Source organism: Hyaena hyaena, unplaced genomic scaffold, assembly GCF_003009895.1.
Source record: "Hyaena hyaena isolate Hyena2069 unplaced genomic scaffold, ASM300989v1 scaffold_46, whole genome shotgun sequence".
NCBI lineage: Eukaryota > Metazoa > Chordata > Mammalia > Carnivora > Hyaenidae > Hyaena > Hyaena hyaena.
In genome coordinates this window covers 26,477-51,220 of record NW_024080678.1, presented here as the reverse complement: position 1 = coordinate 51,220, position 24,744 = coordinate 26,477, and the positions used below count along the sequence as shown (strand labels likewise).

At 50.4% G+C, this 24,744-nt stretch overlaps 2 protein-coding genes across 6 annotated transcripts in view; both read right to left on the bottom strand.

Moving 5' to 3' along the window:
• Positions 1–24,476, bottom strand: part of LOC120230702 (apolipoprotein L2-like) — a 27,279-nt gene extending 2,803 nt beyond the window's left edge. Inside the window, exons 1-4 of one of the 5 annotated variants that reach the window (XM_039230409.1) lie at positions 24,397–24,473; positions 3,916–4,017; positions 3,698–3,791; positions 2,641–2,767 (exon numbers count right to left, since the gene is read on the bottom strand). In XM_039230409.1, the coding sequence (XP_039086340.1) occupies positions 2,641–2,767; positions 3,698–3,716 (146 nt within the window). In that variant the 5' untranslated portion in view covers positions 3,717–3,791; positions 3,916–4,017; positions 24,397–24,473. Of the gene's footprint in view, positions 1–2,640; positions 2,768–3,697; positions 3,792–3,915; positions 4,018–4,211; positions 4,236–10,364; positions 10,467–24,396 lie in introns of those variants that run through there. The other 4 variants (XM_039230408.1, XM_039230411.1, XM_039230410.1 and 1 more) reach the window with 4 other exon arrangements.
• On the bottom strand, positions 14,480–17,500 carry LOC120230721 (apolipoprotein L2-like). The gene is made up of 2 exons (XM_039230443.1): positions 17,403–17,500; positions 14,480–15,335 (listed from the first exon to the last, which is right to left on the bottom strand). The coding sequence occupies exons 1-2, from the start codon at positions 17,498–17,500 to the stop codon at positions 14,480–14,482; spliced, it is 954 nt and encodes a 317-aa protein (XP_039086374.1).
• Positions 24,477–24,744: the final 268 nt, after the last annotated feature.

Sequence of the window (24,744 nt, the reverse complement as noted above, 5' to 3'; positions counted from 1 at the left end):
CCAGGCTCCGATCTGGCAGTCAGCACAGAGCCCGATGCGGGGCTCGAATCCACGAACCACGAGATCATGACCTGAGCGAAGGTCAGACGCTTAACCGACTAAGCCACCCAGGCACCCCGATGTGGAAGTTCTTGACCTGCATTCAGCAACAAGTCTGTTGGGTACTTTCAGCAAGATTCCTCCACCTCTTCTCTTTGTGGATTCCCATCACCCACCCACGTGCTGCAATTTGGTGTAAATCTCCAGCTGTCTTCACCATATCCAGAGTAGAGCCTGATCTGTCTCCTATGACCATAGTTCTGATTTAAGTCTTCTTCACCATTTTAATAAACCTCAGAGTCATTGTTTTCTTTCCCAGTGTGAGCTTCCCTGGTGGGCAATGTCCCACGTGCATTGTCACAGACTGAATACAGGACAGCAGTGCATCCAGTGGATGACAGGAGCTTTGCATTCGAAACCTTCCCAGACTCTGCCCCATGTGTCTCTCTCTTTGGCTGATGGCCACCTGCATCCTTCCCTGGAAGACAGTGTGACTGAGTGTGAGAGCTCAGTGAGCTCTGTGAGCCCTTCCAGGGCATCACCCAATCTCAGGGTGGTTTGAGGATCACCCACCAATTTGTAGTTGGTGCCAAAAGTCAGGGCCGTCCTAGGTATTGTGCGCTCAGACTTTACAGCTTGGCCAACTCTGAATACTTCGAATTTTAAAAAGTGAGAAGGGACCTTAGTGATTATTTTCCCTGGCAAGTGCTCTCTCTCCCAAGCTTGATGTCCTCTGATGTGGCCCAGCCGCTGCCCCAACGGACAGAGAACCAGGACATCCGCTACGCTGGTTCCCCCCAGACTGTCCAGTTCACATCGCTGACTCCCGACCCAGCACCATCATCCCCAGCTTCTCAGGTGTCACCAGCCTAAGGTCCACCTTAGCTGGTGACAGCTTCATATGCGTGCACACCAACGCCATTATCACTTGTAGGAAATTGCTTAAAGAGACAAGAGACTTTGAAACCATCAACATGAATCCCGAAGCCTGAAAAGACTTGCATTTGGACAAGCTGCTGGACGAACTACTTTCCTCTTTGGTGGGGGCTCGTGCATCTCCCCAGAATCCCTCAAAGAATAGAGAATTGGCAGCTACCTCCTGTGGTGCCAGAAATTGTCACAGAGCCACACTGCCTCCCACTGGTCTGGGGTTGCTCTATGTAGAAGAGGATGGGATGCCTTCGTGATTCAGTTGGTTAGCTTCCGACTTTGGCTCAGGTCATGATCTCATGGTTGTTGGTTTGAACCCCACATCAGGTTCTTTGCTGACAGCTCGGAGACTGGAGCCAACTTTGGGTCCTGAGTCTCCCTCTCTCTCTGCTCCACCCCCATTCATGCTCTGTCTCTCTGTCTCTCAAAAAAGAAAAAACATTAAAAAAATGTATAAGAAGAGGAATGGCTTCCAAATGGTGGTCAGGACCACCCAGCTCCCAGGCAAGTTATGGAGGAGACAATGTCCCCTCTCTGCCATGGCCCTGCCTACCTGGTGGTAAGGAGATCAAAGAAGGGAGGGAACAAATGTTTCCTCTCTCTCTCCCAGGACCTCGAGTTTTGTGCCAAGTGCTTCACTCAGTCCTAGCCCTGCCACCCAAGCTTAACTAGTCCTCCAACCTAACCCTCCTCTTGTCCATCTGGCCCCCATCTCTGACCCTGGCCCAAGCCTCCTGGCCTTTGGACAAGACAATTGTCCTCAGCTTCCCACCTTTGACCTTGCAGTTCATGCTAAGGCCTTCACCACAATCTTATCAGGCTGAATTATTGTTCCCATTGAACAAATGACTAATCTGCGACTTGGAGACATACACACCCAGAGACCCAGGGCTGGACAGAGATAGGGTCTGGATCCAACCCAGCTTAGTCCAACTCCACTCCAGCCTCTCTGCTTTGTGGACCAGCAGGTACCTGCAGAATTCCTACAGCTGCTTAGATGGGGAGGGAAGGCTCTAGTCCAATGCCCTGTGGCACAGACTGGTGTGTCAGTGTTCTTCTGACTTGTGCCTCATCTCCAGAAAGAATACCCTTGGTCCCTGTGTCTTTGTGGCAATCTTCTAAGAAGTTAACATTGAGGCACCTGGGTGGCTCAGTAACTCAGGGTCCAACTCTTGAGACTGGCTCAGGTCATACTCTCATGGGTCATGAGTTCAAGCCCTGAGTCAGGCTCTGTGCTGACAATGTGGAACCTGCTTGGGATTCTCTCTCTCTCTCTCTCTCTCTCTCTGCCCCTTCCTCAGTCATGCTGTCTCTGTCTCTCTTTCAAAATAAATACAGTTAAAAAATGAAAAGTTAACATTAATTGAGTACCTAGTATGTGTCAGTCACTGTATTAAGCACTTTACATACATGATCTTAGTTTCCTACCAGTAAAACTGAACAGAGGAAAAAACCAAGGCAGAGATGGGTGTGCTTTAGGTCAAGGCCCACGGTCACATCCCCTGCCCTCTGCAGGTGTCATCTCTTCTCAAGGTGAGGCCACTCCCTGCCAGCAGATGTCATGGAAGGCATTGGTCAAAAATTGTTGAGAAGGAGCAAACTCAACCCCAGCTCCAGGACACTGCCATGCAGAGATCTGGGGGACCACCCTGGGGCATCCCTGGGGGTTACCTGGGCAGGGTGGCCTCAGCCAGGAAGTTCTCCCAGGCTTTCTGGTCAGTCAGTAGGAGATGCAGTTCATCCCGGCTCATGGAGTCCCTGAAATACTCAATGGTGTCCTCAATAAAGCTTGAGCTCTCTAGATAGAAAAGAAAAAGAAAAAGGTTGTTTTGTTTTTTTCTTTTCCCTGCTTCATTAAGGGAGGGAGGAAACTGGGTTTTGCTGGACGGAACCCACAACACTAAGCTGTGTATTTATTGGGAGCCGGCCTAGGAAGGGTATTGAGATACATTGACTCAGGCCTTGCCCAGCTTTCATATCTGATAAGAAGATGCCAAATATGGAGACATAGGCAGGTGACCTAACACAGCCATGGCAGCCCGGGGCTGCTGGGGGAGGGAAGGTTTCTCCCTGGAGCTAACAGGGTCCATGTAGAGGGGACAGCAAAGAAACTCAGGTAGGCATATTGTGTAGGAGGCCCTGGCCCAGACCACACATGTGATATTTGATCCTCACAACAACATAAGGGAATACTCTCATTTTACAGGTGAGGGTAGGTAAGTCACCCGGCTCACACAGTTGGGAGGTGGCCACAGCCACACTGGGGTCCAGTTTAGTGGCCCACAGGTCACAGTGCAAGAACTGGAGGGAATGTCCTCCATCGGTAAAACCCCACAGTTGTTCTGAGCTGTGCTAGAGGCTGGGACAGGTCAGGAGGGTGGGAGAAGCCTCCGAGGTAGCTGGTCTACCTCCCACCCAGGCCCTGCCTCAGGACTCCTTCCTTCTCTCCTTTCCCTTCTGCTGCCCCCACCTCTTTGTGGGATGTCCTGGCCTCACTTCTGGGTCATTTGATAGGTGGCAGGGGGAGGGAGGAAGTGAGCATCTCAGCCATGAGCCTGAGGAGAGGACAACAGGGAGGGGCCCCTACAGACCCATGGAATAGAGACTCCCCTTGGTCCCCCTTGAAAGCTCGAGGACACTCATCAGTCCCCTTCAAGGGTCTGATTCGTCTGTAGGTTAACAAGGCTGCAGGGACTCCCCAATCCCAGGAATCGTCTGGAGTTGATACCTGGCGTTCCTTGCGTCATGTTGTCAGCAGTGGGATCTCAAGTTTTCCCAACAGCCTGCGTCTGCGTTCCAGTCCGAAAGAGTGTTGCTTCAGCCTTGGGAAAGACAGAACAAATTGTGGGGTCAAATGTGAGCCAGCTGTGGCCATGGGGAGTGGCAAGGGGCCAGGTCTCAGGTGGTTCCCTCTGGGAAGGCCACCCATGCCAACAGGGACGTAACCTGAGCTGTCTGTCTGTCTCCCAGCCTCTGTTGGCTGCTCCTTAGGGAAGGGTACTCTCCTCAGTACAGCTCACTCCCAAGCCAGGTCAGAGTCCTGCTGTCCTTCAGGGGCACAAGGAGAGGGTTATCAGACCAGGAGACTGCTATCTGAGAAGTTATAAAAGCAATGAAACCAAACACAGAAGATAAGATGGGAAGTAATGTTCTGGAAATTACTTGAGGTTGAGCACGTCTGTGTTTCTGAACTGATAGTAGCTAATGTTGATCAAGCATCTGTGAGGGGCAGGGCTCCTTACCTGTCTGCTCCCTGAATATTCACATACTCTCCATGCAGTGGGAGCTCTTGTGGCTCCCATTTATTGTGTTTTAAGCTTTATTTCTTTACTGAGAGAGAGACGGAGAAAGCACAAGTTGGGGAGGAGCAGAGAGAGTGACACAGAGAGAGAGAGAGAGAGCAAGAACCCTAAGTAAGCCCCACACCACCAGCACAGAGCCCGAACCATGAGATCATAACCTGAGCAGAAGTCAGATACTTAAGGGACTGAGTCTTGTGACTCCCATTTGAAAGTGGAGGAAAGCAGGATGCTTGGGTGGCTCAGTTAGTTAAGTTCAATTCTTGATTTTTGGCTCAGGTCATGATCTCAGGGTTCATGAGTTCAAGGCCCTCCTGAGCCTCTCTGCTGTCAGTGTGGAGCCTGCTTAGGATTCTCTCTCTTTCCTCTCTTACTGCCCCTCCCCTGTTCAATCTCTCTGTCTCTAAATGAACATTAAAAAAATAAGTAAAGTGGAAGAAACCATCACAAAGTTTAGCTTTTCACCTGAACTTAGGCTAGCTCAAGTTTTCACAATGGCGCTAATGTCAGGACTTGAACCCAAGTGTTTCTGATGCTTGTGATGACTGTACTCTACTCTCTTTAACATATAAAAGCATTACTCATGGGGCACCCAGGTGGCTCAGTAGGTTAAGCATCTGACTTCGCTTCAGGTCATGATCTCACAGATGGTGAGATCTACTGTCAGCATGGAGCCTACTTCGGATTCTGTGTCTCCCTCTCTCTCTGCCCCTCCCTGGCTTATGCGTATGCACTCTCCCTCCCTCTCTTGCTCATTCTCTCAAAAATGAATAAAACATTAAAATGAAATGGGATGGGGCGCCTGGGTGGCTTAGTCGGTTAAGCGTCCGACTTTCGCTTAGGTCATGATCTCGCGGTTCGTGGGTTCGAGCCCCGCGTCAGGCTCTGTGCTGACTACCAGCTCAGAGCCTGGAGCCTGTTTCAGTCTGTGACTCCCTCTCTCTCTGACCCTCCCCTGCTCACGCTGTCTCTCTCTCTCTCTCTCTGTCCTAGAAATAAGTAAAACATTAAAATAAAATAAAATAAAATAAAATAAAATAAAATAAAATAAAATGAAATGGGATGATACCATGGGTTAAACAACAATAATTAGAGTGAACTCGAACCTTCAACAGATATATTTTCTAGCAATACATCGCCCCCTTACATGGGTACCCGTGGATGTTTCTTCACTCAAAGGTAGCAAGACTTCTTGGAGGGAAACTGAATTCCTGAATTCCACGCGTCTGCAATATCCACTGCTCTAGGGACAGGATGCTTTCAGGGATGTTCAGAGCAGTGCAAACAGGGCACCCTTGGGGAAGTCCGGACAAATTACATATACTTATAATAATAATAGATAATGATTATTATGATCATGGTTAATTGGGCAAGGATGGGTCAGTGTAAAGCCATGAGTTCCTAATAATATTCAAATGTGGGCAGATGAACAAAATATACTAAAAAAGGTAGATATAAAGGCGAAAAAGGTAGTTAGACGCAAAGAGGAGTTAGTGGAGTGGAGAACATTTGTTAATTAATCTTAATAAGAAGGGGAGTCTCAATATATATGGGTAGTTAGGGGGCACCAGGATGGCTCAGTCGGTTGAGCGGCTGACTTTAGCTCAGGAAGGTGAGGCCAGGGACGCCTACCTGGCTCAGTCAGTTAAGCATCTGATTCTTGACCTCAGCTCAGGTCATGATCATCGATCTCATGGTTCATGAGTTCAAGGCCCAAACTGGGCTCCACACTGACAGTGTGGAGCCCGCTTAGGATTCTCTCTTTTCTAATTTGACAATAAACTATTTGTAAAAAAAAAAAATTAAAAAAAAAAAAAAAAAAAAAGGATTCTCTCTTTTCCCCTCCTCTCTGCCCCTCCCCCTCTGCCTCCTCTCTACTCCTCCCCTATTCGTGCTTTGTCTCAAAATAAATAATCTTATATATATGGGCATTTTCCCCCTTCTATTTATTATATGACTGTTTATAAGAGATTGAGAAAGAAAACCAGGCCTGCCTGGCACTCACTCTTCTCCTGGAGGGCATGAATAATCTCCCAGAGTTCCACCCTCAGATCATGACAAAGGAAGACAGAGCAAGGCCACCCATAGCTTCATCCAAGCACAAACACAAGGTCTCTGTGCCCCCCACAAAACACAAAAGCCTCCCTCCCTTGGCTAAAGAGAACAAGTGCTATTTGGGCACCTGGGTGGTTCAGTCGGTTAAGCCTCCAACTTCAGCTCAAGTCATAATCTCATCGCCCATGAGTTTGAGCTCCATGTCAGGCTCTGTGCTGACAGCTCCGAACCTGGGTCCTCCTTCAGATTCTGTGTCTCCCTCTGTCTCTGACCCTCCCCTGCTCATGCTGTATCTATCTCTCTGTCTCAAAAATAAAAAAAACATTAAAAAAAAAGAATGACTCTAACTTCTTTTGCAAGTTTTGTCCTTGTTCTGGCTTCTCTTTTATTTTTTATTGTTCATTTATTCATTTTGAGAGAGAGAGAGAGAGATAGCATGAGTGGGGGAGGGGCAGGGAGAGAGAGAGTAAGCAGGCTCTGCACAGTCAGCATGGAACCCAATAAAGGCTCAATCTCACAAAACCATGAGCTCAAGACCTGAACAAAGATCAAGAGTCCGATGCTTAACCGACAGAGGCACCCAGGTGCCCCTCTCCTTTTTTCTTTTTTTAAGTTTACTTATTTATTTTGAGACAGAGAGAGATCATGAGGGAGGAGCCGAGTGAGGGGGAGAGAGAGAATCGCAAGCAGACTCTGTGCTGACAGCATGGAGCCCGACACAGGACTGGATCTCATAAACCAGGAGATTGATCATGAGCTGAGCCGAGATCAAGAGTCAGATGCTTAATGGACTGAGCCAGGCAGGCGCCCTCTGGCCACTCCTTTGCTAGATAAGATTTGTAAGACACCCACTGACAGCGATGCCCCCCCTTTCGGCAACACCCCATCTACAGCAGCCCTGCTTCCCCAGAGACTCCCCCAAAGCACCAAATCCCAGATCCTAGAATCAGTTCTAACACCCTCTTCCTCAACCACAGGAGTGTGCCTGGCGGCTTAAGGCTGAAGGGCATAAGGTGAGGGTGTGGATCCTCCTGGCAGATACACACGGGTTCTATCGAGTGCGAGCAAAGCATAAAGCCAGGCAGCTGTCAGGGGTCGAGGCAGGCCCAGCAAGGGTGCGGACGGCTCCCTGCAGGTTTCTCGCTCTTTCCACACCCCTGTGGCTCTGGTCATTTCCTGACCCTGGTCCATTCCCAGCTATTGATCTTTGCTCTCAACTTTGCTGTTTACAGCAAAGTAATTCTCGTGGCCTTTGCTGCTTTCCTGCCCAGCAGCTCCCACGCCGCTCCACCTCTTCCAAGGCCATTGGCATCCCTTCCATCCTGCTGCCTCCCATCTTGGGGCCTGGGCATCAGGTGTGTGTTTTCCAGGCGCACCTGCAGTGAGGGCCGATGTCGGGCCCAGCCTCAGCCAAACGAGACACAGGGGAAGTCGACTTAGGGGAGGCTTGGGGCCTTCCTGCCGCTGCAGGGGAGAGGTAGGAGGGGAGCACCGGCTGGCCGCCTTCTCCTTCTTGTGTTCTGAGTGCTGCATGACCCTGGGAGCCCAGGCAGCCCAATGACGTCATGAATCACGAGGACCAGAGAGCAGGGGCCGAAAGAGCCAGACCCTGGATGACACCAACCGTTTGCAAATGTGTCTGTACCCTGGGTCTCCTCCATCCTGTCCTGTGCTGTTCTTGGCCTGGCCTTGACCCTGGTCTTGGGTGTGTCTGCAGGGTTTTGATCCTGGACACCGCTCCCTCCCTCGGTCAGGACGAGGGGCTCTCGCTAGCCTGCTGACTGGTCAGTCCCCGGCAAGGGCGCTCGGAGGAGAAGGGAGAACCTGCCCCTGCGTGAAGCTGGGGCCCAGGCTGGAGGCCTGCCCATCCCCGCCTGCTCTGTCCCAGCTCCCCAGGTGCAGGGCGACAGAGATTCTCACCAAAGCATGTCCTTGCAAGTGGCTACAGGGAATCCTCCGTGGACAGGGAAAGGGGAGGGTAAAGCTTCAGATTCATACTCCTTAGCCCGGCGCCCCACCCCCCACACGCGCCTGCTCCTGTCTTCCTCACCGCTCCCTGCCCCTCTTGCCTTGGTCAGGCTCCCCACGGACCCCCAGCTTCCTTGCCTTTTTTTTTCTTTTTAAATTGTTATTTTAAGTAGGCTCCATGCCCTACACGGAGCTTGAACTCACAACCCTGAGATCAAGAGTTGGCTTGTTCTACTGACCAAGCAGGTCCAGCCCTTGCTTCTGCTCACGCCTCAGCCTCCACACCTGTGCTCAGCCTGCCTCCTCCCCGTGGAAAGCCCGTCCCCACCTTCCCTAGCTTGTAATAGGTTATCGATACTTAGATGCCCAGGTCAAAGTCTCGCTCCCCTGCTGCCCCCCCACCCCTAGCCCCTCCTCCCGATTACTGCCCAGGCTCTCCTTGGATGTGCTCTGTCCTGTCCCTGCTTCTCTGTATTTTCTCCAGCCTTCTGTGTCCTCCCTTTGACTCCGAGCCCCGGCTGGGGCCCCGTCTGTTCCCTGCCGCACCCCCTGTTCTGTGCCGTGTCCCCAGGCGCCCCCCCCCCCCGCCCTCGGGGGGCACGGCCAGCCTAAGATCCGGGCGGTAGGAGCCGAGACACGGCCCCGCTTCCTTCACCGCTGAGTAATCCCACTGCTTCCTTGCCTATCTCGACGCAAAGCTCTCTCTGGCCCTGGCTCCGCTTTCACGCAAATGCCGCTCCTGATTGAGTGTGTGCTTCTGACGGTCCGATGAGATTTCTGAGCGATTCCACTCATTCCTTCATGTGTCTGCACTGCAGCCAGAGTATCTTTAGATGAGGAGGAAGAGAAAGAGGAAATTGCAGAAGAACCAGGTGTTCCGGTGCCTGAGACTCCGCAGTGCCTTCCGCGTTCCGCAGCCTCCCCTCCCCCAGGGAGGCCAGGGCGGGTGTGGGTGCAGCCCAGCTCNGGCTGGCTCAGTGTGTTAAGTGTCCCACCCTTGGTGTCGGCTCCGGCACGATCCTGCTGCTCATGGGATCGAGCCCCGCATGGGGCTCTGCGCGGACAGCAAGGAACCTGCTTAGGATTCTCTCTCCCTCCCTCCCTCTGTCCCTCCCCTGCTCGGCACACACTCTCTGTCTCTCTCTCAAAGTAAATAAAGAAACGTCTAAAACATGAAAAATTGCACAGGCCGGCGCTCAGAGCAGAGGAGAGCAGGGCCGGCCAGATTCGCGAGAGAGCCTCCAAATCAGCCTGAACACACGGAAGCCAATTTTCTAGGAGATGCGAAGGAAGAGTCCCAGGTGAAGGGACCCGCCTGGGGTCACACGGTTCCCGGCGGGCAGGGTGCAAGGGAGCATGAGGTGTTTGGGGAGAAATGTGATTTTAACAACCACATTCCAGGTCTGACTGGGCCCGTGTGAACACGCAGGTGTGAGGTCCCGCCCCCACAGGCATCCCCAGGAGTCCACACTTGGGGCTTTAAGAGCACAAGGCGGGACGGGTCCCACGGTGTGGGGAACAGAGGGCCGGGCGGGGGCAGCGGGGGCAGCCCGGACGTCCCGCTCTGTCCCCGGTCAAAGCACCCTGGACAAGCCCCCCCTTCCAGACCCTCGGTTTCCCCGCAGGGCCCGGCACTGAGCAGGTGCTCAGAACACTGTGGGGACACAGCCTTGAGTCCTTCATCCTGTGCATCTCAGAAGAAATGCTTTGCGGGTCAGGCCACCCCAGGGAGAGGCTCCCACTCACCTGGCCTCCTTCCCCTCCCCTGCTTCCTCCAAATTCCCCAAAGGGATCAGCACCCCTGACCCCCTCCCCCACACCTGCCTTCCTTCTGGGGTCTGCTCAGGTCGCAGCAGTCTGGAACCTGGGCTCAGCAGTGTGCCCTGCCCTCTCCACTGTTTGGGGGCATAGGGGTGTGAGGGGGGAGCAGCCAGACAAACCCGGGTTCAAATCCTGGCTATGCTGCTATTTAGGGCATGACCTGGGGCTAGAAATCCCAACTCTGATCCTTTTCCTTAAAGAGCCGTCTGGAGGGCCAGTAGATGGGCAGGGGCTCCCACCCTCCAAGCTTACCAAGGGATCGTCCTCTGAGCTGAAAAACACCCAGGTTTCTTTAGCTGTGTAGACCCAGTCACCCGCGGTGTGTCTGTGCAATGACCACACGCCTCCAGGCCCAAATATATCTGAGACTGAAAGGGAAACCGAAAGTTTCCACTTCAGAGCCACTCAGGATGCAAGGAACATACCACAGGGCCCGTTCTACCCCCTCAAGGAGGAAACCCCAGATGTTTGATCCTTGTGGGCTCAGCGCTTCCCGCCTTGGACTTCTGGAAGGAAAACCTGTCACTGATGAACCGAGGGACTCTCAGCAAATGTAACCCTCCCCCCACCTGCCTTGGACTTGTTCCCAGCCCCCTCCTCTCTCTCCCTCCCACCTCACTTCGGGCATTACCCACCTTCCTATCTCCAGGATTATCTGCATCGCCAAACATACCAGATGCTCACTGTGTATTTGCCCTGTTGCAGCTATTTATACATCTCGGCCGTGTGGCCCATAGGCATTTGCATAGGCAGATCCTTCCCCCAGGGGCACCTGCTTCTACCCCCTGAAAAAATCATGCTTAGCCTTCCAAGCCCAAATCTTGCATCACCTCCTCTGAGAAGCCCTCCAGCCCCCACTTAGGCAGAAGCCTTCCAGCCTCCATGCAGGCAGAGTCCACTGTTCCCTGCAGTGCTCCCAGGGCACCTGGGGGAGGAGTCTAAACCCGACGACTGCCTGCCACTCCACCAATGTGTGGGGGAGGAGGGGCAAAGTCCAGTCCAGTCTGGAATTTCGACCCTTGACACATGTTTCAAGTTATTTTCTGCCCAATTCTGCTTGTTCAGTGATCTTTTGGTCTTTTTTCTCTAACTCCCCTTCCTCCTCGTTCTTTTCTCTTTTCCTAGCCTGACTTTGGCTTGATGACCAGGTAAAACCACTGTGAGGTGCAGGTCACCCTAGTCCTGAACAGCTCCCTGTTGACCCCTTCTGTGCAGGTCGGGGCTGGGTTAGTGTCTGCAAGAAGCTCTGAGCTACCATGATGTTAACTCTTTTTCATATAAGATACAACCCCGGGGGTGCCTGGCTGGCTCAGTCTGTGGAGCGTGTGACTCTTGACCTGAGGGTCATGAGTTCGAGCCCCAGGCTGGGTGTAGAGATTACCTAAAAAGAAAACCTTTTGGGAATGCAAATTCTGGAAAACAGTATGGAAGTTCCCCCCAAAATTAAAACTAGAAGTACCTTATGACCCAGCAATTGCACTATAGCTATTTATCCAAGGGATGCAGGTGTGCTGTTTTGAAGGGGCACATGCACCCCGATGTTTACAGCAGCACTGTCAACAGTAGCCAAAGTATGGAAAGAGCCCAAATGTCCATTGACAATGAATAGATATAGAAGATGTGCTATATAAATACAATGGAGTACTGCTCAGCAATCCAAAAGAATGGAATCTTGCCATTTGCAACTACATAGATGGAACGGAGGGTATTATGCTAAGCAAAAGTAGTCAGAGAAAGACAAATATCGTATGACTTCACTCATAGGAGGACTGTAAGCTACGAAACAGATGAACATAAGGGAAAGGAAGCAAACATAGTATAAAAACAGGGAAGGAGATAAAACATAAGAGACTCTTATATAAAGAGACGAAACAGAGGTGCTAGAGGAGTTATGGGAGGGGGGATGGGCTAAAAGGGTGAGGGGCATTAAGGAATCTACTCCAGAAATCATTGTTGCACTATATGCTAACGAACTTGGATGTCAATTAAAAAACAAATAAATTATTAAAAGAAAAGAAAAGAAAGAAAAAGAAATGTCTGTCAACAGGGTAAACAAAATGTGGTATACCCATACATGTCACTCATCAATTTTAAAACATGAACTACCGATATACACAATGTGAATGAATCTCAAAAGCATGATGCTGGGAAAAAGAGTATGTCCAAATATAGACTATGTTATTGCATTCATAGACAATTCCAGGAAGCACTATATAATTCTATTTATATACAATTCTGGGAAATTCTCTCTCTATATAGTATTTACATGCTGTACATGGAAGATATATATGTCACCATAGTGACAAAATGACAGTCAGGGTTTGCCTGGGGCTGGGAGGGAAATGGACTGGAAATAGGAATCTTTTGGGATCATACATGTGTTTCAAATCTAGATTGTGATTAAGAAACTTTTTTTAAAACATTTTTATTTATTTTTGAGAGACAGAGCACGAGCAGAGAAGGGGAGAAAGAGAGGGAGACACAGAATCCGAAGCAGGATCCAGGCTCTGAGCAATAAGCACAGAGCCACATGCGGGGCATGAACTCACAAACTGAGATCGTGAACTGAACCGATGTCAGACGCTCAACCGACTGACCCACCCAGGTGCCCCTTGGTTGTGTTTAAAGTTTCATCTGGTTAAAATTGTTTTTTATAATTTTATGAATAATACACTTTATTTTATTTTTTCATTCAAACATCATTTAAAATTTACTTATTTATGTATTTATTTAAGATAATTTATTGTCAGAGTAGCTAACATACAGCATATACAGTGTGTTCTTGGATTGGGGGGTAGCTTCCCATGATTCACAACTTATATACAATACCCAGTGTTCATCCCAACAAGTTTCCTCCTCAATGTCCATCACCCATTTTCCCCTGTTCCCCACTCCCCCACCCTTAGTTTGTTCTCTGTATTGAAGAACTCTTCTGGTTTGCCTCGCTCCCTCTCTGAAACTTTTTTCCCCCCTTCCCTTCCCCCATGGCCTTCTGTTAAGTTTCTCAAGTTTCACATATGAGTGAAAACATATGATATCTGTCTTTCGGACTTTACTTATTTCACTCAGCATAATATCCCCCAGTTCCATGCATGTTGCTGTAAATGGCAGGATTTCATTCTTTCTCATTGCCAAGTAGTATTCTGTGGTATATATAAACCACATCTTCTTTATCCATTCTTAAGATGATGGACATGTGGGCTCTTTCCATCCTTTGGCTGTTGTTGAAAGCACTGCTATGAACATTGAGGTGCATGTGCCCCTATGCATCAGCACTCCTGTATCCCTTGGGTGAATTCCTAGGAGTGCTATTGCTGGGTCATTGGTAGTTCTCTTTTTAATTCTTGAATTGTGCACTTGAATTAGATGTAGATGGTCATATGTAAAATTTTACCTCAATTCTATTGATAAAAAACGAGCAGAGCCAACCCTCTTTTCTGCTACACACACTCCATTTGGGAATGACAGCACTCACGGCCACATCTCCAGCAGCCGGGGGTTCAGAGAGTGGCCCAGGTCCCTGCAGCAGGAGGGGGAACGCATGGAACAGCTAGTGAGAATATGCTGTGTCAAGGTTCTGCCAGAGGAAGTCCATGGGCCCCTGGGAGCCCAGAGGAGGAGCGTCAGAATCCCACCGAGGGGGTAGGGTGCTCCTTCTGAGGAGCTGAGGGAGTCCTGAAGGATAAGCAGGAGGCGGCCAGGTGATGGAAGGGCCAGGCGTGCAAGATGGCAGACGCCTGGGTACAAGCAGAGGGACAGAGCAGGAGTCTCCCGGGGGATGTGGAGGAAGCTATCAGCGTTTCAGGGTTGCTGGAGCACAAGGGTGAGGGAGGGGCAGGGACGGAATGAACAGGGAGAGGCCATGGCTGGGAGCCCCCTCCCCCTCCTGCACTGTGCACACGTGAGTGCCCCATTGGTTTCTGAGCTCCAGAGAGGATAGGACCTTGTCTGATCTCTATGTCCCCTGAACCTTGCAAGTGCCAGGCACACAGAAGGGGAGGGTATCAGTGAGTATTCACCAATGACTGATGGAATGAGTGAATGAATGAATGAACGAACGAACGAACGAACGAATGAACAAATGAATGAATGGCAGATGGGGGAAGCTTGCCTTTCAGATCCACGTCTTGAGCCACATAGAAACGTCCTACCAGGGGCACCTGGGTGGCTCAGTTGGTTGAGGATCCAACTTAGGCTCAGGCCATGGCTTCGTGATTTGAGGGGCCTATATATGTGAACGCAACAGAGGCCCGCTGGGCCAGCCCACATTTACTGAAGCAGCTTATAGACCACAAGACTGGGAGAACCACACGAATCTGAAATACTCACACCTGGCCCTGCTCCCTGCTCTGCTCGGAAGTCACGGGTCAGGACCTAATCAGATGTTCGTGAATCTGGGTGAGCTCCTCCAACTTGCTCTCCAACAACTGGGCATGCTGTCTCAGCTCTTCAGCTGGCTTTGCTGTTGCCCCCTCATACAAGTGCTTTAATTCTTTGAGAAGGTTGGCCACTTCCATCACAAGCAAGAGAGCCACACCCTTCCACTCGCCTTCAGTGGCCAGTGCCACAGCAACGAGTCGAAAAGCTTTCTGCACCTTCTTGCCACTCCAAGCTGAAACTCTCCCAGTTGTCATGAGGCGCTTGGCAGGGGCTGCTAAGCGACGATTGGCTTTGGCCAGCCAGATGGCATGAACATTCTTTCCAATGTTTTTCAGGACTTTAGCCCAGTGTTTTAAGGAATTACTGCAGGGTGTATTCTCATACAAACACTTTGCAACTACCTCCCTGTTGTCACTGCCAGTTGATGTCAGGTGACTGGCTTTGGCTCTCAGGGACGATGTTTTTTTGTGCTCCACAATGTTGCTGGACACTCTGGTGACAGCGGATACTGCTCTCAGCGCCATCCCAGTTATCCAGAGTGGCAGACTGATCCCTGCTGTCACAGGGGCCAGACCCAGGCCCAGCACTGTCATGACACTGGACATGGCTCCAATGGAGCGGGCCACGATGTTGGTGACGGTGCAGTTCCTGTGTACCTTGTCAGCCTTGTCCACAAGCTCACGGAGCTTTCGTATTTGCCCCTCAAGCTCCTCTTTCAAGCAGAGAAACTCATTCAAAAAGCGCTCCCTCTCCAGGGGGTCACTCCAGAGCCTGTTCATGTCCTCCATATACAGGCCTTCTTCTAGCTTTCTCAGACATTCATAGAGCACCTCTGCCTCCTCCCTGCAACAGTGAAGGTCAAGTGATTAAGGAAAGCTTATCTGTCACATGGGTTTGAACTGTTCTCTCCTACATGAACCACACGACTTTCACTATAAATCAAATGGACAAGAATTGGACAGAGGCAAAGACTGTTTCTTGCAATGTTATGCACATTCTGTACCTTGATCGTGCTCTGTGATCCATATTCTGTCAGGGAATAAATAAGTAGTCATCATAAGATGCCCTTAAGTGGCAGCAGTTTGGTTGAAGTGTCTTTATGTATTTATTTTGGGGAGCAAGGGAGTAGGAGAAGCAGAAAGAGAGGGAGAGGAAGAATCAAAAGAAGGCTCTGTGCTGTTGAGATCATGACCTGAGCCTAAATCAAGAGTCAGATGCTTACCTGACTGAGCCGCCCTGGTGCCCCAAGTGGTACGTATTCAATAAAGAGGGCTTCTCACTCAAGGGCAGCTCAACACTATGGGTACCACAGTGTTTGTAGATGAACAAAGGGAAGTGGGGCTAGAGCAGAAAAACCTTCCTTCCAAGAATCTTAGTGTGTAGGGAAGGATCAACCTTACCCACAGAGAGGTCTGCCCTTTGCCCTTGGCTCCTGGGAAGTGATCTCTAGGCCCCTGCCTACAATGGGAAGGGTCGGAGAATCATAGGATTGTCTTCCTTTGCCTGGGCCTTTGGCCTGACATCACCTGACAACACGATGTATGATGGGGTCTTTGGGTCATGTGCTATCGGTTCTGACCTACGGAGGGACTAGAAACTAAAGGCATGAGTGTGACCTCAAGGAGGGGCTGGAGACCACACACCGGTCAGCCATGCAGAACATGTCACTGGGTCCCAATAAAACTCTATACACCAAGGCTGGGGTTGAAAAAGACTCTTTTCTTGACCAAACTTTAGTCAGGCTCTGCTAGACCCTCTTTCTGACCAGGTGCAGTCCATGTGTACCTTGTCGACCTTGGCTTTCTGTGTTCTGTCCATGACAGCGTGTAGTGCCCAGACTTAGCATGAACCCTGTTAGGTTAGTTTAATGAGAGTCTTCCCACTCTTCATATCTGATCACCATTGATATCTGATCAAATCCCACCTTTGAGGTAGAAGTTCTTTTTTTTATTTTTTTTTTAGGTTTATTTCTTTATTTTGAGAGAGAGGGAGAGAGCAAAAGCAGGAAGCAGGGGACAGAGAGGAACAAAGAGCGGAAGAGAGAGATAATCCCAAAAAGGCTCCTTGCTGTCAGTGCAGAGCCCAACACAGGACTCATCTCACCAACCAGGAGATCAGGACCTGAGCTGAAATCAAGGTGGACGCTTAACTGACTGAACCTCCCAGGTGCCCCTGATTTGGAAGTTCTTGACCTGCCTTCAGCATCAACCCTGTTGGGTCCATTTAGCAAGAATCCTCCACCTCTTCTCTTTGTGCTTACCCTTCACCTGCCCACGTCCCACTATTTGGTGTAATTCTCCAGCTGTCTTCACCATATCCAGAGTACAGCCTGATCTGTCTCCTATGACCATAGCTCTGAATTAAGTCTTCTTTACCATTTTAATAAACCTCAGAGTCATTTTCTTTCCCAGTGTGAGCTTCCCTGGTGGGCAATGTTCCACGTGCACTGTCACAGACTGCATACAGGACAGTAATGCATCCAATGGACGACTGCTTTGCATTAGAAATCCTCCCAGATTCTGTCCCATGTGTCTCTCTTCTTGGTTGATGGCCACCTGCATCCTTCCCTGGAAGACAGTGGGACTGAGTGTGACTGCTCTCAGTGAGCTCTGGGTGTCTTTTCAGGACATCACCCAATCTCAGGGTGGTTTGAGGATCACCCACCAATTTGTAGTAGGTGCCAAAAGTCAGGGCCGTTGTAGGGATTGTGCGCTCAGACTTTACAGCTTGGCTAACTCTGAGTACTTCATATTTAAAAACATGAGAAGGGACCTTAGTGATTATTTTGCACTTCCTCTCTCCCCCAGGTCTGATGTCCTCTAATGTGGCCCAGCCACTTCCCCAATGGACGGAGAACCAGGACATCTGCTACCCTGGTTCCCCCCAGACTGTCCAGTTCACATCACTCACTCCTGATCCAGCACCAGCACCCCCAGCCTCTCAGGTGTCACCAGCCTAAGTGACATCTTAGCTGATGACAGCTTCATATGCGTGCACACCAATGCCATTGTCACTTGTAGGAAATTGCCTAAAGAGACAAGAGACTTTGAGAGCCATCTACAGGAATCCTGAAGCCTGAAAAGACCTGCATTTGGACAAGCTGCTGGACGAACTACTTTCCTCTTTGGTGGGGACTCGTGCATCTCCCCAGGATCCCTCGAAGAATAGAGAATTGGCAGCTACCCCCTGTGTTGCCAGGACTTCTCACAGAGCCACACTGCCTCCCACTGGTCTGGGGCTGCTCTATGTAGAAGAGGGCAGGGACGCCTGGGTGGCTGAGTCGGCTAAGCTTCCAACTTTGGCTAGGGCACGATCTCATGCTTGGTGAGATTGAACCCCACATCTGGCTCTGTGGTGACAGCTCAGAGCCTGGGGCCTGGTTCACATTTTGTGTCTCCCCCTCTCTCTACCCCTCCCACATTCATGCTCTGTGTGTCTGTCTCTCAAAAATAAACACCATTTAAAAATATGTATAAGACAAGGAAAGGTTTCCAGGTGGTGGCCAAGACCACCCAGCTCCCAGGCAAGGTATGGAGGACACAACGCCTCCTCCCCTCCATAGGCCTGCATGCCTGGTGGTGAGGATATTAAAGAAGGGAGAGAACAAATATCCCCTCTCTCTCTCCCAAGACCTCGAGTTTTGTGGTAAGGCCTTCACTCTGTCCTAGCCCCGCTTCCAAGCTAACCTAGTCCCCCAACCTAGCCCTCCTCTTGCCCATCCTGTCCCCAGCTCTGGCCCTGGCCCAAGCCTCTTGGGCCTTTGGAAGAGATGATTGCCCTTGGGTCCTCACCTTTGAACTTACAATTCATGCTAAGTCTTTTGCCACAATCTTATCAGGCTGAATTACTGTTTCCATTGAACAAATGGCTAATCTGAGACTTGGAGATATACACACCCAGAGACTCAGGGCTGGACAGAGATAGGGTCTGGAACCAACCCAGCTTGGTCCAACTCCACTATTGTCTCTCCACCTTGTGGGCCAGCAAGTATCCTGCAGTATTCCTACAACTTAGATGTGGAGGGAAAGCTCCAGTCCAATGCCCAGGGGCACAGACTGGTACATCAGCCTTCTGACTTGTCCCTCATTTCCAGGAAGAAGACCCTTGGCCCCTGTCTCTTTGTGGCAATCTTCTAAAAAGTTATATAGAGGCACCTGGGTGGCACAGTCAGTTGAGGGTCCAACTCTTGATCAGCGTCATGCTGTCTCTGTCTCTCTCTCAAAATAAATACACTTAAAAAAATAAAAAGTTAACAATAATTGAGCACCTAGTATGTGTCAGTCACAATGCTAAGCACTTTACATACATGATCTTAGTTTCTTCCCAATAAAATGGAATAGATGAAGAAACCAAGGCAGAGATAGGTGTGCTTTAGATCAAGGCCCAAGGTCACATCACCTGCCCTCTGCAGGTGTCATCTCTTCTCAAGCCGAGGCCACTCCCTGCCAGCGGATGTCATGGAAGACATGTTTGTCAAATATTGTGGAGAAAAAGCATACTCAACCCCAGCCCCAGGACACTGCCACGCAGAGATCTGGGGGACCTCCCTGGGGCATCCGCAGGGCTTACCAGGGCAACTTGGCCTTAGCCATGAAGTACTCCCAGGCTTTCTGGTCATTCAACAGGAGATGCAATATATCCCGCCTCACGGAGTCCCTGAAATACTCAATGGTGTCCTGGATAAAGCTTGTGCTCCCTAAGTAGAAAATAAAAAGTAAAAGGTTGTTTTGTTTTTTCTTTTTCCTGCTTCACTAAGGGAGGAATGAAACTGGGTTTTGCTGGAGGGAACCCACACACTCTGTGTATTTATTGAGAGCAGGCCTAGGTGGGGCAGTATTGAGATGCATGGACTCAGGCCTTGAGCAGCTTTTATACCTGATAAGCAGGTGCTTACTATGGAGATACAGGCAGGTGACATAACATAGCCATGCTGGCCGGGGGCTGCTGGAGGAGGGAGGATTCTCCCTGGAGCTAACAGGGTCCATGTAGAGGGGACAGCAAAGAAACCTCGGGAAGGCATAGTGTGTAGCAGGCTCCGGCGCAAACAACACACACATGTGATATTTGATCCTCACAACAACATAAGGGAATATTCTAATTTACATGTGAGAGTAGCCAGTCACCCAGCTTATAGGTCGAGGTGGCCACAGCCATGCTGGGGTCTAGTTCAGTGGCCCATAGGCCACAGGGAGAGAGCTAAAGGGCATGTCCTCTGTTGGTAAACCTGCACAGTCGTCCTGAGCCATGTAGGACTTTGGACAGGGCAAGAAGGTGGGAGAATCCTCCAAGGCAACTGGTCTTCCTCCCACCAAGGCCTTGCCTTAGGACCCCTTCCTCATCTCCTTTCCCCTCTGCTGCCCCCACTTCCCTGTGGGCTGTCCTGGCCTCACTTCTGGGTCATTTGATAGGTGGCAGGGGGAGGGAGGAAGTGAGCATCTCAGCCATGAGCCTGACAAGAGGTCAGGAGGGAGGGGCCCCTACAGACCCCTGGGGTGGGGCACTCCCCTTTGTCCCCCTTGAAGGCTCGAGGACACTCATCAGTCCCCTTCGAGGGTCTGATTATCTGTAGGTTAACTCAGCTGGAGGCCCTCTGCCAATCCCAGGAATCCTCTGGAGTTGATACCTGGCACTCCTTGGATCATGGTGTCAGCAGTGGGATCTCAGCGTTTTCCCAACAGCCTGCGTCTGCGTTCCAGTTGGAAGGAGTGTTACTTCAGCCTTGGGAAAGACAGAACAAATTGTGGGGTCGAATGTGAGCCAGCTGTGGCCATGGGGAGTGGCAAGGGGCCAGGTCTCAGGTGGTTCCCTCTGGGAAGGCCACCCATGCCAACAGGGACGTAACCTGAGCTGTCTGTCTGTCTCCTTGCCTCTGTTGGCTGCTCCTTAGGGAAGGGTACCCTCCTCAGTGCAGCTCACTGCCAACCCAGGTCAGAGTCCTGCTGTCCTTCAGGGGCACAAGGAGAGGGTTATCAGACCAGGAGACTGCTATCTGAGAAGTTATAAAAGCAATGAAACCAAACACAAAAGATAAAATGGGAAGAAATGTAGGGGGAATTACTTGAGGTCGGCACCTCTGTGTTTCTGAATTGATAGTAGCTAATGTTGATCAAGCATGTGTGAGGGGCAGGGCTCCTTACGTGTCTCCTCCCTGAATATTCAAACACTCTCTATGAGTTGGGAGCTCTTGGGGCTCCTATTTACTGTGTTTTAAGGTTTCTTTCCTTATTGAGAGAGAGAAAGCACAAGTTGGAGAGGGACAGAGAGAGGGACAGAGAGAGAGAGAGAGAGCACAAGAATCCCAAGCAAACCCTGCACCACCAGCACAGAGCCCGATCCGTGAGATCATATCCTGAGCAGAAGTCAGATACTTAAGGGACTGAGTCTTGTGACTCCCAGAAAAGCAGGATGCTTGGGTGGCTCAGTCAGTTAAGTCCAATTCTTGATTTTGGCTCAGGTCATGATCTCAGGGTTCATGAGTTCAAGGCACTCTTCAGCCTCAGTGCTGTCAGTGTGGAGCCTGCTTAGGATTCTCTCTCTTTCCTCTCTTACTGCCCCTCTCCTGTTCAATCTCTTTGTCTCTAAATAATTAAAAAAAATAGTAAAGTGGAAAAAAAAATCACAAAGTTTAGCTTTTCACCTGAACTTGGGCTAGCTCAAGTTTTCACAATGGTGCTAAAGTCAGGACTTGAACCCTAGCGTTTCTGAACCAAACCCCATGCTTGTGATGACTGTGCTTTACTCCCTTTAACATATGAAAGCATTACACGGGACAGCCAGGTGGCTTAGTAGGTTAAGCTTCCGACTTCACCCCAGGTCATGGTCTCACAGTTGATGAGATCTGCTGACAACATGGAGCCTACGTTGGATTCTGTGTCTCCCTCACTCTCTGCCTCTCCCTGGCTCACACGTGCATTCTCTCTCTCAAAAATAAATAATATATATTTTTAAAATGGGATCATACCATGGGTAAAGAAGAATACTTCACGTGAACTCTATCCTTCAACAGATATATTTTCTAGCAATACGTCATCCCCTTACATGGGTATCTGTGGCTGTTTTTTCACTCAAAGGTAGCAAGACTTCTTGGAGGGAAGCTGAATTCCTGAGTTGCATGATTCTTCAATATCCACCGCTTGAGGGGCAAGGATATTTTCAGGGATGTTAAAAGCAGTGCAAACAGGGCACCCATGGAGAGATCCCAACAAATAATGCTTATTATGATCATGGTTAATTTGGTGAGGCTGAGTCAGTGAAAAGCCATGAGTTCTTAATAATATTCAAATGAGGGCAGATGAGACAAAATATACCAAAAGAGGTAGATATAAAGGCTAAAAAAGGTAGTTAGAATGCAAAGAGGAGTTAGTGGAGTGGGGAATGTTTGTTAATTAATCTTAATAAGAAGGGGAGTCTTAATATATATGCACACTTTGGGGGCACCTGGGTGGCTCAGTTGGTTGAGCAGCTGACTTTGGCTCAGGAAGGAGAGGTCGAGAGTGTCTGCCTGACTCAGTCAGTTAAGCATCCAACTCTTGACCTCTGCTCAGGTCATGATCATCAGTCTCGTGGTTCATGAATCATGAATCTCACTGATAGTGTGGAGCCCACTTAGGATTCTCTCTCTTTCTCGCTCCTCTCTGCCCCTCCCCCATTCATGCTTTCTCTCAAAATAAATAAACTTTAAAATATATATGTGTGTTTGTGCTGATATATGTATCGGCATTTTTTCCCATCTATTTATGCTATGACTGTTTATAAGGGATTGAGAAAGAAAACTAAAAGGGGCCCAGCCCCTGGCAGGCCAGCCCGGCACTCACTCTTCTCCTGGAGGGCATGAATAATCTCCCAGAGTACCACCCTCAGACCATGACAAAGGGAGACAGAGCAAGGCCATTCATAGCTTCATCCAAGCACAAACACAAGGTCTCTGTGCCCCCCACAAAACACAAAAGCCTCCCTCCCTTGGCTAAAGAAAGTGACCGTTACTTGGGCACCTGGGTGACTCAGTCTGTTAAGCCTCTGACTTCAGCTCAAGTCATGATCTCATAGCCTGTGAGTTTGAGCTCCATGTCAGGCTCTGTGCTGACAGCTCGGAGCCTGGAGCCTGCCTCAGATTCTGTGTCTCCATCTCCCTCTGCCCCTCCCCCTCCGCAATCTCTCTCTCTCTCTGAGAAGCAAATACACATTTCAAAAAATTTTATAAAGGAATGACCATTACTTTTTTAGCAAGTTTTATCCATGTTCTGGGCTCTCTTTTTTTTTTTTTTTCAATGTTTATTCATTTTGAGAGAGAGACAACAGACTGGGTGGTGGGAAAGAGAGGGAGAGGGAATCCCAAGCAGGCTCTGAACTGTCAGTGCAGACCCTGATGAGTGGCTCAAACTCACAAAACAATGAGTTCACGACCTGAGCTGAGATCAAGAGTCAGACCTTTACCGACAGGGCCACACAGGTGCCCCTCTCCTTTTTTTTTTTTTAAGTTTATTTATTTACAGACAGAGTGTGTGGGGGGGGTGGGGGGAGGGGTTGAGTGAGGGGGAGAGAGAGAATCTCAGGCAGACTCTGGGCTGCCAGCACAGACCCCGACATGGGACTGGATCTCATAAACCATGAGATCAAGACTCAGAAGCTTAACTGACTGACCAGGCAGGCGCCCTCTGGCCTCTCCTTTTCTAGACAAGATAACTTAGGGGGCATCTGTTGGATCCGTTGGTTGAGCGTCCAACTTCGGCTCAGGTCACATTCTTAGAGGACCTGAGTTCAAGCCCCTCATCGGGCTCTGTGCTAACAGCTCGGAACCTGGAGCCGCTTCAAATTCTGTCTCCCTCTCTCTCTCTGTCCCTCCCCACTCATACTCTGTCTCACTCTCAAAAAAAAAAAAATGAATAAATACAAATAAACATTAAACACGAAGTTTACTGAAACACTCCCTGCTCATCACACCCTCTCTGTCTCTCTCTCAAAGCAAATAAAGAAACATCAAAAAATGAAAGATGAGCAGGCCACCATGGGAGGCACGACGGCCGGCGCTCAGAGCAGAGGAGAGCAGGGCCGGCCAGATTCGCGAGAGAGCCTCCAAATCAGCCTGAACACACGGAAGCCAATTTTCTAGGAGATGCGAAGGAAGAGTCCCAGGTGAAGGGACCCGCCTGGGGTCACACGGTTCCCGGCGGGCAGGGTGCAAGGGAGCATGAGGTGTTTGGGGAGAAATGTGATTTTAACAACCACATTCCAGGTCTGACTGGGCCCGTGTGAACACGCAGGTGTGAGGTCCCGCCCCCACAGGCATCCCCAGGAGTCCACACTTGGGGCTTTAAGAGCACAAGGCGGGACGGGTCCCACGGTGTGGGGAACAGAGGGCCGGGCGGGGGCAGCGGGGGCAGCCCGGACGTCCCGCTCTGTCCCCGGTCAAAGCACCCTGGACAAGCCCCCCCTTCCAGACCCTCGGTTTCCCCGCAGGGCCCGGCACTGAGCAGGTGCTCAGAACACTGTGGGGACACAGCCTTGAGTCCTTCATCCTGTGCATCTCAGAAGAAATGCTTTGCGGGTCAGGCCACCCCAGGGAGAGGCTCCCACTCACCTGGCCTCCTTCCCCTCCTCTGCTTCCTCCAAATTCCCCAAAGGGATCAGCACCCCTGACCCCCTCCCCCACACCTGCCTTCCTTCTGGGGTCTGCTCAGGTCGCAGCAGTCTGGAACCTGGGCTGAGCGGTGTCCCCTGCCCTCTCCACTGTTTGGGGGCATAGGGGTGTGAGGGGGGAGCAGCCAGACAAACCCGGGTTCAAATCCTGGCTATGCTGCTATTTAGGGCATGACCTGGGGCTAGAAATCCCAATTCTCATCCTTTTCCTTAAAGAGCCGTCTGGAGGGCCAGTAGATGGGCAGGGGCTCCCACCCTCCAAGCTTACCAAGGGATCGTCCTCTGAGCTGAACAGCACCCAGGTTTCTTTAGCTGTGTAGACCCAGTCACCCACGGTGTGTCTGTGCAATGACCACACGCCTCCAGGCCCAAATATATCTTAGACTGAAAGGGAAACCGAAAGTCTCCACTTCAGAGCCGCTCAGGATGCAAGGAACATACCACAGGGCCCGTTCTACCCCCTCAAGGAGGAAACCCCAGACGTTCCAGGTACTTGTGGGCTCAGCGTTTCCTACCCCGGGCTTCAAGAAGGAAAACCTACCGTTGATGGACTGAGGGACCCTCAGCAAGTGACACCCCCTGCCCCTGCCCACCCTCTTTGGACTTGTTCCCAGCC